This window comes from Mytilus trossulus, chromosome 6 (genome assembly GCF_036588685.1).
Source record: "Mytilus trossulus isolate FHL-02 chromosome 6, PNRI_Mtr1.1.1.hap1, whole genome shotgun sequence".
Taxonomy (NCBI): domain Eukaryota; kingdom Metazoa; phylum Mollusca; class Bivalvia; order Mytilida; family Mytilidae; genus Mytilus; species Mytilus trossulus.
This window is the reverse complement of record NC_086378.1, coordinates 32,724,731-32,742,422: the sequence shown is the minus strand read 5'-3', so window position 1 is coordinate 32,742,422 and position 17,692 is coordinate 32,724,731. Positions and strand designations below refer to the sequence as shown.

The window sequence follows — 17,692 nt, the reverse complement described above, 5'->3', positions numbered from 1 at the left end:
AACATGAAAATGTGTTTAGAAAATCCATTATTTGCTGTTCCATTAATTGCCTTTTGCTCACATTTCTGACATAAGAAAACATTAAATGCACATATTTTTTTTTTAATATGCTAATAAATTTTAATTAAAATATTAAATAAGGAAACAATGTTTCCAGATCATGCTTAATAAATTAAGTAAAACAAAAGTTTCATAACAGAATTTCTGCCCCAAAAATGGGACAATCAAATTTTACTCCTATTTTTTAGAATAACATACATGTATTAAAGAGAACCTTCAAAGAGATTTAGAAATTATTTTGCAAGCTCAATGTGTATTTCTCTAATACTATGGTATTTCTAAAGAAAAAGAAAAGTTCACAAAAAATGGAATCTTTGGTACCCTACATCCTTTTCTCAGCACCAGTTTTTAATATCTTTATCAGGTTATGTTATTTTGAAATATAGCAGTTGTAATTTTCTGAACAAATGAAAAACTTTTGAGAGGATTTTGTTCTCTTATGCCTTTTCTACTAGCTATGAAAAGTAGGCTCCACCCCCTTGTGGAAATTTTAGCATCTATTTTTAGAAATGCTATTTCATTACATGCAAGACAAAAACATCTTTGTTCTTAAGTACAAACAATATTTTTTTATGAGGTGAACAAAGTTCTGAATATTACTACTCTTACTTTTAATTTTTCATCTAGAAGGTCCAATTTTTTATCCTATTTTAAAGGTTCTACTTCTGCCCTGTCTTTCAAATTAACATGTCAATTACTACACCATTTCAAACCTCTAAAATTTCACTTTGTCAAAAAGAGCAGAAAGCAATTAGAAAGTCGTCAGAAACAAAGTAACAATTACAATTTGTAATTATACGGGGAACAACTCCAAATTTGTTTTGTCATTGACTGATTTGGGACCACAGGCAAAACTAACACCTAACTTAACAAACAAGACTAGAGGAGACAAGAAGGTTTCCATGTCAATTAGTTATGTTATTAATAATGTGTTTTACATAAATGGCAAACCTTGTCACTGTGTTACTATATATGTAAAAAGGTATAAAAAATCTTGACTTTTTGTGTGTTACAGGTTAATTGGCCCAATCAAAGTGTCATCTCTTAGTTTTTCTATGAAAAATGAACGATTCTGAACTTTTTTAATTGTTCGAACCTTGTTAATAAACGATGATGAAGAAAATAATATAAAAAGTTGATTTTTTTTTAGTTAATGTTTCCTGTACAATTTGTAAACGTATTGCATCCTCTGTCTTTTTTAGCTGATTTTTTTAAAATTCAGTTGTAACCATTTGCAATGAAACATTATTTGTAAGTGTTCAAAATTATTCAAACTCATTTAAAAAAAAAAATTTCAACCTCAGTCAACTAAGCCATAAACTTAATATTTTCAAATTGAGAACACAAAATTTGACTTTGATAAATTAGTTCTGTAAAATTTTGACAAGGAACATAAAATAGTTAAAATGGATTAAAGTTAAACAAAAAAGTCCTTAGAAACTTTAAACAGATATAAAACTTTGTTTGCATCTCATGTTGAGGTACAGGCCTGACCTATCTACACGTATTGATTTATTGATGAAACGGGACATTATCGTAGGATAAAACTATCATCCAGAGATCTTTTTACATCCCCTCGTTCTTTTTCTCTCTTGTTATCGGGCCGATTGATCAATATGTCAGCCCCAAATATATGGCACAAATATCCCGCATAACGACATCACCACCGAGAAAACTGCCAATAACATCCTAAATAAATCTTATGTAGGGTTCTGTCAATAAAGGTTTGTTTAATTTTGACATGTTAATATTATTCAATATAAACCATGCAGTTTTTCATCAAATATATTCTTATTGATCTAGTGAAAACTGCTAAGTATCTGATTTCACAAGAAAAACCAGGTCCAATTCTTTCCTTTAAATTAGTTCAAGACATTTCTTTGAATTTGTTTCCTAAATTAAGCAACTTTTACTACTTTGTATTTTTGAAGATTTTTAAAACTTCAATTTTAACATGACAAATCAAATTTATCAAGATGCTAGTTTAGCTTGTTAATTTTTTCATATAAGACTTTGTATAGAGACATTTATATCAATATACTATACACTTTGATCAATTCTCTTCAATAACGATCTTTAAATTTGGTCCAAATTTCACCCAAAAAAGTGATCTCGTGTTTAGAAATCCTGTAATCTTAAATTAATTCAAGTTTAATTTATTAGAATTTCGGATTTAAATAAAAACATCAATCTCGTTTCCTTGTTTCGTTTGCGTTTCTTTAATATTCCGACACTTGATTTTTTTCTTACGAGTGAAAGGCTTTTGTTACCTAAATGTATATCAGCAACTGGATTATGAAAAAGGCGGAAAATTATGAATAGTTTACAATATATAAAAATTTCATCACTTCATTATCAGTAAATAAGATCACAATTTAATTTTAAACTCATTGCACATCGAACATTGATACTTTAAATGCTGTACTGATTTAATAAAGGATTAGTATTTTGCTGCAAATATAATTACTTCTCAACGTTGATGGTTGCTACCAATTAAATCCTGATGTATTTGAAAGGATGTTGAAAGAAAATCCCTTTTTTAAAGCCAGTCGCATTATACTTATAGTGACTCACCGATTGTCCTTGGTTTAGATAGACATCTCAATACCAAACGACGGGACTATAGAAAAGGTGACTGCACGTAGTAAATGGAAACTGCCAACCGATCGACTAATCTCACAAAAAGGGAAAATGTCTTTGAAATTTGAGATTTTTACATCAAGCATCCTTCATTCTTTGCCTTAAGAAACTTGGCTCCATGATCAAGGTACTCAACGACAGAAAATATCAATTAAAGTTATCATAAAGACTTTGTTCTTATTATTTCCACCAATGAATACGACCTTTAAGATCTAGAGATTGGATGATGTACAAAAGAAAAGATAACTCAGTTTCCAAAAGATAAGGGGATGTCGGCCTTTATAAGACCACCACTAAAAGTTGTTTATACTTTTAATCCCTTTGTAAAAAGAAAGAAATCGGTTATAAAAAAATACATTTCAAAATGAATCAATTTCAATGAAAACCATTATGATATCTAATTTTAAAAAGTTCATGAAGTTCAATTTGAACAAAAATCAAATGAAACTAAATAAATTTAATTCTTTTAATCTTAAACATTATATGGTTATAAATTGCATAACCTGCCAATCATTTTTAATTTAGAGGAAATATTTTACCTCAGGTTACAGTCAAGTCCATAAAAATATCAAATGAAGCATGAATTTAAAAAAAAAATATATATTTGTAAATTTTGATTAATATATCAATGAAGATGCAATTGTATAAAAAAAAATTTAAATATCTTCTGACAGTAGAAAGTCCTATTTCTAAATGATACCAGGAAGCTAATTTCTATATTTAGGTCAACTTTTCAGAAATACAACTAAAACTAAATTGTATTTGAAAAAAAAAATAAACCCTTTAAGTACCCCAGATACCCTGAAAAGGATGAAGACTGTAGGGCTGGCTTTATCACCGGAAACAGTTATCAAGTTGCTGGTTTTGTGTGAAGATTTGATTCACCATACTGAAAGGAATACCAGCAGACAGGATTAGTGTCGACAATAGGTGTGCTACTCCTATCTCAGTACTAAAATCAACATCTTTTTCAAAATGACAAAATGGCCCTGGGTGGTCAGGTCGGTTACTATGGTGGGACAAAATACAGGTGCTTCATCCTTTTATCTTTTCTACCTGAGATAATTCAATGAGATAGACCAAAGTATTTGGCAAACATCACATGACTTAATACAACAAATAACTATTGGATGCTGACAATAATAATGTTACAATAGGCATTTGAGTAATTCATTTACATCAAAGACCGCCATTATTGATTTAATAAACACGTTTTGGGTAGTTATTAATAAGCTTAAATAAGTGATAATTCTAATCCCAAGAGGAGATAACTCTATGATAAAAGTAGACAATGACAAAAGTATCACCTATTTTTCTCTATCATCTACAAGGTAATTACCTGCAATTAACACCTTTGAAGATTTCTTTGATCTCATTTAGAGGATAGAATCTGCTCAAATTTCTCTTGTTAAGCCTATAAGTTTTATCTTATTGTTGCTATACTTCTCTTACAATAAGAGTGTGTCTCAATTTGTGATAAGATTCAGGTACTAAAAAACTGAACTCAAAGCTTCTAAAGACATTGAAAATAAAAAAGACTTTTTTTATTTTTTAAAATGATATTCGATTTAAATCCTGTATTGCTGTATCATTTGTCAAGCTTTGAAAAATAGTATTCTATGAAAGCAACTTTATTTAACCATTTCAATAATGATATTAATGTTATATATATAAATAAATGGGTAATAAAATTCTACTAAACCATTTCACGGAAGTTACATACATATATACTTAAAGATATATATATGTAGGTCATAATCAAATAAAGACATATCATAAATGAACTCCAAAATGAAAGGTAACTCAGTTCAAATGCATCAACTACCTTAACAATCAAGCATCACTAAAAAAAGCTTTAAATAAGGATTTTATCGAAATTTGTTGAGCGTAACGCCAGCACCTGATAATTGTATAGATGTGAGGGTAATATCATCCTGGGTACAAAAGATAGGTCAAGATGATAACATGGCTGCCCGCTTTACTAAGGCCACACCTCCTGTACCGTTACACAGTTAATGATGACTATACACGAGCGTTAATTTCTATGTGCTTATGATCTTAATAGATGTTGTCATTGTTAAGACTTTGTCATTTTCCTGTTCAAGATGATTTAACAAAGATACCTGGTATTAAATACATTTCTGAAGTCTCATTTGAATCTTCAACCATGTATTAATGTTGTCTATTACACACTTTTTACGAGCTTTCAAATATTTATATCACATGTAATTGCGATATGGTCAGAGATTCTACTTATGTCATACATGTCTTTATAATCAATTTAGGTACGAATACACCAAGGAATTTAATTTTTCAAATTTATCATTATGGTTTATAAATATGTACTTTGAGCTTATTGACTTTATTTCAATTGTCTTATTTTTAAGTCACTATTTTTTTCTGAATTCTGCAAGAAATTCAAGACAAACATCAAAGATGAATTCTTTCATACAATGAATACATAAACTTCAAACAGTTTGAATTTATTTAATATGTACAATTATGATATGACCAGTATCCTTTTTTAAATTTTTTCTTTCAACTTTCAAAAATAAATATAGTTTCATATGTTGAACTTATGAAAGTTTCCTTATTTCAAATGACAAATTCTTATGTACACTGAACAGAAAGTAGCGTTTCACTCAAGTACATGTATCAATAATTTTGACGTGACAAGCTGAACAAAAGGTCACACTGATGAAAATTTAGACAAACAAATTTGTCAAAAGATTTCTGAATACTTTGATTTAAAATTTCCTTTATGAGTTTGAGGATAAATCTTAGAAATCAATATATGGGTCATCTAGAATTACAAGTCTCTGTGTGGAATGATTGGGGCTCCAGGATGTAGACAATATCGCTGATATCAAAAATGAAAATCAATTTTCAAAATGTTATACAGGTGTTCAATTTCAAAGATAAAGATGTATCATCAATTGATTTCATCTTGTCCAAGGTTAATAGGGGGTATGTCTCATATACCAAATCAATATGTTATAAAAATATGAACATCTATCCACCAGGGTCCAAATGGTAAGGGTATGTCTTGTGTACAAAAATCAAGAACGCTGTTGTGGGTTATTGAAGTAGCACAAGGGTACATGTTGCTTGCCATTAGAAAAAGTTGACTATCAATCTTGCTTTTAAAAGCATCCAAATTTTAACAAAATACATGTATTTTCATATATTCCAAATATAAACAGTGACTGTACATATTTTTCAAATTAAAGATCTAATCAACAGAATCTGCAGTCACGATAGTTTTATATATATGGGGAGATTTATATTTTAATTATAAGTATTGTGAAATATCATAGAATTACTAATAATCATCTGATGTGTTAACATAATAACAACATCTATATCATAATATTTCATATTTCATTTTTAATAAATATGAAAATCTGATGACCAAGAAAAAATTTCAGTCACCAAAAATTATTTATGACAATTGAAATGAATACAAAACACAAAGTCATTCTTGACTTTACAAAAACTGATAAACATGACAATCACTTCGGTTGTATTTTGGCAACCAATAAGAATCGAACAAAAGAAAATGAAATATTAACTTTTTCCAATATGCATCGATGTATTATTCAGCGGTGAAACTGAGAAGAAAAGTTATAACGGGACAATAATTGCAGCACTGGGGCGAGAAGAATAGGAGCCCAGATGTTAATCTATTAGGAAGACAATACCCCAATGAGATTAGTTTTAAAAGTTTCTTTAACAATACAAAGTAATTTCAATTGTTTTCCAAATACCTACATCTATTGTTATAAAGGATAGCCTATGACCTGTATTGTACCTTATCGTAACACCATAAAGTCGGCAGTGAAAGGGAAAATAATGCTTTCAAATATTTGTGAAAGAAAACTGGCGATGGTTGCCAAAAATTTAATGAAAATTCCTGCTATCTTGTTTCTTACATATTATTCTGCAACTGATTTTCTTTTGTTTAATTGTTATTGAACATCTTTTGTTTTAAGCCAGTCTAATAACGATGAAAGTGACACGATCTACCGAAGGGCACACTGTTCATTAAAAACAGATGAAGCGGTTAAAGTATGATAGGAATGGAGTGACATTTGTCTTAACAAGATTAAGTTGGTGAAGTCATTTAATTAAATCCTTTGTTAATTAACAATCTTTTGTTTGAAAGTTTAAAATGGTTTTAAAAGTACCCAAGTATACTTTTTAACACTTCAACACATTTTGATGTACTGTTATATATTCAATGCTAAAGCACATAGTTCAAATTCATTTATCAAGTTTTTACTTAAGAGTTCCAAAATCGTTTAACATCGGCAATTGTCATTCTGCAAATTAAATCGGAAGAATTCATTATCAATATAATTATACTAATTTTGTTATGAATCATCATTAAAAAGTTTCTGAAAACTGGAAACTGTTTTAATTGACACCTCAAAATGACTAAAAAAATAGCCTTCTTTAGAAAATTATTTATTGATAACATGACAAACAAGGACATTTTTATCCATTTAAAATAATTTGTTCCAACCACGTTTTAAATCGTATCTCCACTTAACAGGACATCATTCAACAAGTTTACTGGTCTACAAATTAGATAAATTATAACCATTTATTCATCATGAATAAGATCTGCGATTACTCGACCTTCAGTACCATGCATTAAAATATTTTCATTTTGTAGATCAAGATGAATAGTCTATTTTAAACAATGTTGCATGATGTTGTCGTTGGCCAAATTCCAAGGTATTTAACCACCTGTATCTCGGTAATTATAACTAAATCAGAGATAATTACACAAAGGTGCAATTCAACTCATCTTCATCAATACAATTGTATAGATATCCTAGTGATAAACTATTATTCATTAAATCCATTGAAGATTAAATGAATATTTTGTCACTGAACTAAGAAGGGGTTTGAACAGAATTCACGGAAGCTTAATCTGGCATGTTGAATCTGTTAGTTTGTATTTATGACATATCAATGAATTAACTTCATATTGTTTTACATTATAATTCAATACTTCAAAGATATCTTCTTCATACATAACATAAATTAATAATGCTCTTCAGCTTTACACTTAATTCATATTGTACATCCTGATGCAATTTTCTTTCAAGGAATCAGTTTTTGTCAAGAAGTTCAAACTAAGAAGAATTGTCTTATCCCCTAGTCGCTTCAATGTGGGTCCCATTGGGGGCTAAGCGTGACGGGTGATTGCTGATAATTTGTTAGCATGACACGTGAAAGTCAAATTATTATGTCATGAAAATGACAAAATGGGGTCTAGTGGGACCTGGGAAATGACAAAAAAAAGAGAATTGCTTACGTACATAGTGTAAGCGGGATACAGGAATGTAACAAAACAGTAAGAGGGTTACGGGATCGGAACCTAGCAATGAGAACCCCTTCAATAAGTTCAAAATAAACCCCCAAAAAATTAAAGGTATTTTCTTCAAGTCTTGTGTTTTGCAAACCCAGTAAAGATTCAGTTATCTAGCTTAAATATGTATTGTTTCTAAAATTCCAATAATGTATGAGGTAGTGTGCGCACATAGGTTAAGCAAGACGACAGACTATTTAGATATTAGTCCAAGAATTATCTGGATTTCAAGATCACTTTGGTAGGGGGAGGGTAGGAGGGGTCCTAATCCCCAAATCCCAAGGTCCAGATCCTGAAAGGACCAATCCCGAAATCTAAAGCTTAAAAAGACCAACCCACAGTCCCAAAAAAAAGGTCCTACCCCCACCCCCTCTTTGGTAAGTTGAGTAATTTAATAATTATAAGTTCAGATTGTTATTTATTATTACCCCATCTACTCAATGAAAAGGGAGACGAGAGGGTTATGTCAACAGATCTTGATTACTCACTTTTGTAGAACAAATAAAATTGCTGTGGATGTACAAATAGCTGGGACAAATCGACATGTACATGTGCCATGATCATGTGGGAAGTCTAAATCGATTGATCTGTATCAGAGCCCGCTAACTCAGTGATCGGTTGTAAATTGGTTTGTTTTCTTGTATTTTGTATTTCATACATATTTGTACTTTGCTAGTGTGGTGTGGGTTTTTTTTTAAATTAAAATTGTTGTTTTTTTTGTGATTATCTTCTCTGTGAGCGCCAGTTTTTCATCCCAGTTACTTCCCTTTTATGTTGATGATAAAAGTCGTCACGCATTCCGGTATTACTTTCCCGCGTTTTTCTTGTATCCCCGTTCAGCTGAGTTTGTCTGAGTAACAAATATGTGTTTACATAGTAGTCTCAGATTTTCAGAACTAACTGTTAAACATCAGTTTTGTTAACTTTCATCAGAAACGCTCCAACACAACAAATTTGAAAGCGGCGGCCTGATTCCGATAAATACTTCTCTGGGAAATACTTAAAATTATTTTGCCCACTCATCATATGATAAAAAATACTATATGGAAGTTCATGATTGCTTTGAACTAGTATTGCCCGATGTATTAATGATAATGATAGGTCGATCATTTCAAGTAGACTTGTATAACCAGAATTGTCCAGAAACATACAATTTGACTGAGAAATCTGTTATTGCAGCCATAGTATTGACTGGGACTATTATATATATACTAGTCTCATTAGTATTAGTTATTATAGTCCCCGGCATTAGTTGTGACTTAAAATATAATTTAGTTTCAATCAATCAGAGCTAAGTGTTCGCACTGACACGTCATATGTCAGTACTTCTTTTTTTAAAGTCACATTAACCTAATATCATGAATCCTGGCCCTCTATACAAGTTTCTCTACCGACGCAAGGCAGATCCCAGGCTATGAACACGATTTCTTTTCTTGATGTTTGACAAAAGTGTTTATTTCTATGTTATCCAATTTTTAATATTAAATACAGATAAATCATTCATTCAGTACATAAAGTAAATATTTGTATTGAGCGTTATCATCAACTTTGAGAGGTTTTTCTTTGTCCAACATCATTTACGACATTCACCTGATTCGGTTTTTCTTGTAAGGAGACTCTTTTCATTTCATTCAAAGGTGCGACGATAAATACACATTACCTGTATTTTAACCAGATGTGTTATCAAAGAAAAGATGCAGGAACTAAAAGCGTTTCTATAGATGGTTAGCAATTTCCTTTTGTGTTCAAATCGCTTTTAAAAGAAACGATTATTTGTTAAAACACACCCAAAATTTAGTATTCTATAACCTAGTAGAATACAATGCTTATATTTGAAAACTTGTAAGTGAATATGGCATAAGACAGTTTAACCAGAATTTGTAGCTACGGTATCAATTATAATAGATACAGAGAAAAGATCGCAGTAGGAAGATCCACTTTAAAAACTCAGAATAAACACAACAACTCTTGCATACAAATCTTAAACATTCAAAAAGAACTTTGTTTTCGTATTTGGATCGGAAATGAATGTTGAAATAGCAAATTACACGTTGCATCCCAATAATACACCTACTCGTAACTGAACTTAGTAGCGAGAAAACTGGTAACGTCTAACAGATTTGAAAACGGTGTGCATTACCCATACGTTACAATTTGTCAATTTGAGGTTCAGTTAATGACCAAAAACGAAGCATATTTATTCAGTTTAGTAGTCCTGAAGTTTAGTTCAGAATAAAGTTCGCACGTTACAACTCGCCACAGTTTAGCAGCTGGCCAAAAATGAAGTTAAACTGTTAATCGGTAGTACCAGAGACATATATATTGCATGTATTTATATGTCTCTGGTGGTACTAGTACCTGGGAAACTTTATTGAATGTGACAAACATTTGCTAAGGGACAGACAGAAAGTTATGCAACATCGCAGAAGTGTGACATAATCGTGTTGCAACCCAGTCAATGAAAGTGCTTCCTTCTATCGAAATAAAACTGAAAACTTCGGGAAGATTTTTTTTTTCTAAATCCAAGCTGTCTCGACATTATTGAACATGTTGTTACAGCATTTAAAGAGATCAATTTTTGGCTTCGGGGTTAAAATGCCTGAACTGGTTCGTGATGAGTAAATGTATAAATATTATGGTTGCAATGTTTTCTTTCCATTGTTGAGGAGACCAACAAGACTCTTAAATCCGGACTTGTTTTACCTACTACTCCATCAAAATTTAAAGTCAATAACATCAATTTATGTTTGGGACACGTTACTCCTTGACAACGACGCAGAAGATAACTTGCTTACCGATTTCCCCATACTAAAAAAAAAACCACCCGCAACGTCCGCCTCGAGGACTCTATATATGTATCTCTTTTGAAAAAAATTAAAAGAGATATATCTTTAATCATTATTTTGAACTATTTTTTTAAAATGAAAAGGCGGAAATTCACCCTCAAGATAATAACAAAGGACTCCATCAATGATAGAAACCCACGTAGTTCTTTTAGAAATCATTTTTTATGAAATTAAATTTTTGGTATCAGTTTCAAGAATCTGAAGGTCTTCTAGTTAATATTGCGTGTATGTCGGGTACAGCTATCTGGATGAGGCCTTGAAAGTGACACTAATTGTCGAGTTTTATCATTTTCATCAATCAGTCTTTTAAACTTGTTCAAAAGAAGAGAAAATGTAAGAAATTGATTTGGAAAGAAAATCTTGATACAAAATTTTTACATCTTTTGTGATAATTTTTACATCTTTTGTAATATTTTAAAATTTTGATAAGTTAGAACACAGTCGAATTAAAAAATGAAATATCGATAACCGCCGCGTTTCATCTTGTTTCTGTATGCGTATTTGACATGTTAGTATACGTACTCCACATTCTAAACCATATTTCCAATCTCTCCATATATTCAGTTTATATTTGTGCACGTAATGATTGAAAACTTTAAAGATAAAACGTAATTTTATTGAATGTTTAATCAATATTTGGACACCATCTTATTAAATCTTAATAACTGATAACAATGCCGCTGAAAATCTTGCATAATTCCAACTATAAGCTGGGTTCTGTCATCCCAAGTAGATAAGGCACATAACCAAAAGTGGTCCTGAGAACGTAACATCTGAAATCTCGCGATCCTTTGCCTTTTATCTTGTCTGCACTTAAATTCGTGCAGCAGAGAAGGGTTCGTCATCTGTGCAGTTTCTCATCTTTCAGTGTACTTGTTATCTGCGTTGTAACTTTTGAATGGTATTCTAAATGCGGAGATTTTTGTTCATCCAGATTTTGAACATTCCTATATTTTAAGAATACCTTTTTCATCACTACCTTATTTGGATGTTTTGTCTTTCTCCTTCAAATATACATTCTTTGATGTATAACGCGTGATGTATACAATTACCTGCCCAGTCAAAGTTGCTCACCTTCACAAGACAGTTCAAATCACTTTTCGTATACATTTGTATAAAAATATTACTATAATTTGCATCTTTTCATCAACATGAAGATGATTTCTTCACCCCTCCACCGTATATATATATATTGGCCATGATTCGCCGCATACAAATCTCGCAACATCGTTTTTACCCATACATATCCAGTACACTAGGCGCATATATAGAAAACTTTTTTTTCATAAAAAGTGCATAATAATTTAATGTTTTACGACTTATAATTTATATTTTCGAGTGACTTTTCAGTTCAAGAAAGTTCATTGTCTTTGTGAGAAAATAGATCTGAAATAGTTGGTTGTTTATACACGAGAGTGTCGGGTGGAGAGAAAAATACTCAGGTAACCACTATTGTATTGTTAAGAGATGCTACTCATCCTAAGATTGCTGAATCACAAATAATAAAAAGAGGCCACAAAGGGGATAATTGTCGTTTAATACAAATAAAATGTAGTCTGAAGAGGAAGAAACTATCATAAAACAAAGATGAAGAGATCAATAAATCGATAATTTTGTAAGGTTTCTTCCTTGTAAATATAACATGGTAAAAGCAAACAGAAATTGTTATCCCTCGGTGTATGTATCACCTTTGAGAAGTTGAAGTGGTCTGATACCCGTATTATAAATCATCAACCTTGGTCAACATCTTGTTTAAATAGTAACAAGTGATGCAGATAAAAAACGCCTTAGTAACCCAAGATTATCCAGGGGTAATTGTGAGAACGAGACCATAAATATCTACCCAATTTATCATCAACTACACCACGACAAAAACAGAATACACATTGATGTGTAAAATGAAACAAGGAAACAAATCAAAATATTTGGCATCTTTGCATCTATACCTGTAACATCACCTGTGAATACCTTTAATTGGTTCAAGTGTGAAGCTGAAATGTTCCACGTAACAAGTCTCGTTCTATTGTGCTCAAGTGTTTTTTAAACATCTTTAGTTGGAAAACCATTTTAGGTTTGAGTGGAAAATTCTTAGGCCTTTTTTTCATTTTACAAAAAAATAAGTCATTGTTTACACACAACTAACAAATGGTGTGCGTATTTAAACTTGTATTTTGTATCTGTATATCTTTAAACGAAAGCAAAATATTAATTTTAGCGAATTTAATTCTTAATGAATAACTTCCCAGTTAGTTTTATTTTATTTATATTTTTGCTTTACCATCCGATTGGTATATACGTATATATGCGTAATATACACGTAAACTATGAAAAACATTCTAGTGCATATGTCAAACTCAAATTGACTTATCAATATAGAATCGTTTATCTAATTGATAATTTTAATTAATAACTTTTTGTGAAACTAAATTGGCAGTCTATAAAAGTTTGGTACATTATAAAAATGTCGTCAAGATAAGTTGTCACTAAGTAATATGTCATATAAATGCCAATATCTACTCCACTTCTGAAACCGTTGATGAAACAATGTTAAATACTTATAATTGCTTAAGGTTAATTTTACCTTTATTGTTATTAGACAATAAGTGTTAAAATTTGGACTGAAAAAGACTTAAGGATTTCTATGGAGATGTCTGCCTTGGGCAAATCTGGACAATAAGGTTTTACACTTTTTACACAATGACATTTAATCACCTTAAAGTCGGATTTTGACGTTTAACATCAAGATTTAATTGCATTAAATAACACAAACATCAACCCGGCAAATTAATACTTTAATTAAACAAAATTTAGATAGATGTGGTGGGAAAGTCGAAGAAATTGTTTTCAACCCCGAATGAATAAAATAAATTTTTAACTATTTTTAAAGTGGTGCTTCATTTTTTGCAGCAATCTTGTATTTCATTAACATAATTTGCCATCAGCAGCAGATTTTTAATACAGACACAAAAAGTCATCTTAAATTTCAAATAAGTTGCATTTAAAGGATTACAGATCCCACTTTTCTAAACTTTAGTTGAGGGCCACAACAATACATGGAAGTAATTTCATTATAACAATGGTTACATTCTCTGTTGAAAATTCGACCCTACTTTTTGCATCAATTATTCACAGCTTCACCTGCTGAATAGCTAGACCTTTTTGTTGTTAGATGCGAGACATTCTCTGCAGTTAATGGGATGCAGGCATAATTTATTCACTGATTCATGTCGCTCATTGAAAGGAATTTGGCGGCGTTGAGATGTGGACTGCATTCTGATACACCTGGCTCAAAAAGCGGTCAGAAACTCAATTTCATATCATTTTATTTTCAGTTTAATCTCGCATTAATTGATTTTAATATTTAGAATCTATATAATTTATCTTTCAGACTTTGTATATTATCTGCATCAGTTGATGAGAATATTTTACCTGAGATATGATACAGGTGCAAATTTCATCCGGTATGATTTTGTGACAGATATAAATGAAACTAAGGTTATTTCTGAATAATGACAAGGTCAAATCCATCTTCAGAATCCATGAAATATACATCAGCATCTTTTACACCTGTGTCACAGGTAAGAAATTAGCAGACGTCATTTTCTCTTTAACTAATTTAAAAGTTTTTAAACTTCCTTAAAGCCAAATACTAGAACACAAATCAATAATATACTTATAAAATAATAATTATTATTTGTTATGAAATAATTAACTCACCTTTTAATGATCTGGGATTCGCCTGCTTCCGTCGTGACATGATGCGACATCTAAGGCTACAGGTAATAATCAAACTGATGTAAACTGACCAAAAATGACTCCAGGGAGCATGCGTGCTGCTTCTCAAACGAGGGCCAGGTAAGGGTATCCTGAGACGCTGTTTAAACAATCGGGTAAATGAGGACTGTGAATGAAAATCAATCAAGCGGCTATTGAACACTTTGTTCCGTTGTAAAGGATTGTGGCTTCATAATACGAAGTACGTTGCATTTGATATCACAACTAATTGAACACTCACTAATTTTTACCTGGTTGACTGAATAACAATAGTTTTAAAATTATCACCTTCATATCTTAGCCATGAAATTGCTCTATCTCTATTTGAGCTGATAAAGAAAGAACAGTACTTCGACATCAGAAGTCATTACGATTGTAGATCTTTGCTATTAAAAAAAGTTACTTAAAAATTTCTATATATTTTTTTATTAACATGCACGTACTTTGCATTTCTGGTTGAGGTGCAATTGTTTAAAACTTTACATTTGGATTAAAGAGTTCTTGGGCAGTAAAGAAAAGTGAAATTGTATACCTTAGTAACAATTTATTTAAAAACAACATGATAGTTTGTCATACTGTTTAATACCATATATGTAATTATATCATAAATGAAATTAATATTTTTCAGTGTATCCTAAATTAAGAAATAATTCCAAGAATAAATCTGATCGGATTTTTTTATATGTGGGATTTGATATCTTTAAAACACTTTATGAAATTATCATATTTGCGGTTGTAATGACTTTTTAAAAATCGTTTAATAATTGCATTTAAATTGAATCATCAGTTGAGCTATGTTAACTTCCTCAACATAAGTACTCTAATACCTAATAAACAAATCGACATCCAAAAATACAAGTACATTCCTATTATGATTATTACTCTATTTATATATCTGAAATCAGAGATGCATATATATACACATATATATGTCTTTATAGTAATATATAGTTTGTATATGTATATACACACATATTTATGTCTCTGTTGAAATATTTATTTTATAATTACATTTTTTTTTCAATTAACTAAAATTACCAATTCAAAAAGGTGTTCTAATAATAATGCCTCGTCAGCATCAGATAACCAAATATATATTTTTTAATTACATTTTTTTTTCAATTAACTTTAACACTAATTTTAACAAGTGTTCTAATAATAAGGCCTCGTCAGCATCAGACTAAACTTGTCCCGTCTTGTATTCCAGTTGTACGGCTGATTATCACGACTGGTTCGTCAATAGATTAATTTACCCCTTATGTTTGGTTTGTGACATCAATAAGAACCGTTAGAAACAATAATTTGTAAGTACTTTCGATAAGTATGTTCGATTTTTTTTACCTGTAGACACATCACCTGAAATTTTTTGGAAATGATTCAAGTTTCCATCCTTGGACGAGTTGGTCATATTATTTTAACCATTTCAAGGGTACTAATTATACCCTAGTATTATATACCTTTTATCCTTTATCATTGCAAAAATGTTAATAAGATGTAAGACGAAAATTATCCGCACGTAATGTTTTTTAAAAATTATGACAGTTTTTTTTGTATGCTATAATTGTACCCGTATAATTCTGGACTACTTTTCTGAGTAAGAAAACGAAAACAGTATCTTGAAATCGATGATAAGAATTAAAATGTGTGTACATTACACGAATTTTAAAATCCCCAGTTCGTGTACAAACACAGAATAAGTGGGAATTAAGTAAATACGGTTCGGGGATGCTTTACAACACAGCTGTAATACTTTTATTGAATCAGTTGTTTAGCTGGGTATTTATTTGATAAAACGAAAGCGGATAATTATTTTGAAGTCCGTTCATCTGTTTCGTTTCTTTACTCAAGGGCAGCAATACAAAAGTCGATCTAAAAAGGTAGCCATTTAATTACCAGATGACATAATAGAGTTTAACTTTAAACAAAATAGTTACAATTTAAATAGATGTATATTTATACAAATTGTAACTTTGAAATAGAAGTTTAAATCAGATAAATTCATTATCTTTTTCGAATTTAGAAATGAGTCTAGATTTTCACTTTTGCTGAAAATCAGAATTTGATATTTATGAAAAAGGGTTAATCAACTATACTTTTTGATTAGTTGTGTGCTGCAAGTAATTTATAGCTAGTTCATTTTAATTGTTCTCCTAACTTGCATGGTGCTTTGGATGAAAAAGAAACGATATGAAAAATGGCGACCGTAAAACAAACATGCATAAACCGGTCCATTTTATATGCGAGCGTACTGGGGTAACCAAACGTATGGTCTTGATCGAATATGTTACATTTTATTCCAGTTACGTGCATTTCTAGACACAGATTACCTAAGCCTTATACTTGGCACAACATTTTGGAATTTTGGATCCTCAATGCTCTTTAACTTTTTACTTGTTTGGCTTTGAAATATTTTGATATGAGCGTCACTGATGAGTCTTATGCAGACGAAACGCGCGTCTGGCGTACTAAATTATAATCCTGATACCTTTGATAACTATTTCTATCTAGTTCTTCAGCAACTGCTGAATGAGAACATGCATCTTTTTTTAACAGAACATTTTTCTGCGCTCTTTCATCTCTCGTAGGTCACGTAGGTCAAGTGTAGCTATATCTTGGATTTAAAATAACTTTTTTTGTAACACTGAAGACATTAATTGCTAGATAAAACCTGATGTAAAAACAAAATTTATAACCACTTTGAATTAAAGGACTATATTGCTACAATTGTTCAATGCATCTTATCATAGTACATGTACCACTTGAATATTAGAAAGTATAATAACAAAAATACTGAATTCCGAGAAAACTTCAATCGGCAGGTCCCTAATCAAATGGCAACTAAATGACAAAACACATCAAACGAATTGACAACAACTGTCATATTCCTCACTTGGTACAGGCATTTTTAAATGTAGAAAATGGTGGCTTGAACCTGGTTTTATAGCGCTAAACAGTCGCATCACATAGGACAATGTTGAACTCACAAACTTAC

General features: G+C 30.8%; 1 protein-coding gene across 3 annotated transcripts in view; it reads right to left on the bottom strand.

Annotated features, from left to right (window-relative positions):
* LOC134721143 (ras-responsive element-binding protein 1-like) overlaps nt 1-14,830 on the bottom strand; it is a 52,585-nt gene extending 37,755 nt beyond the window's left edge. Inside the window, exon 1 of one of the 3 annotated variants that reach the window (XM_063583939.1) lies at nt 14,644-14,830. In XM_063583939.1, the coding sequence (XP_063440009.1) occupies nt 14,644-14,683 (40 nt within the window). In that variant the 5' untranslated portion in view covers nt 14,684-14,830. Of the gene's footprint in view, nt 1-8,568; nt 8,814-14,643 lie in introns of those variants that run through there. The other 2 variants (XM_063583940.1, XM_063583938.1) reach the window with 2 other exon arrangements.
* Between the last annotated feature and the right edge of the window lie 2,862 nt (nt 14,831-17,692).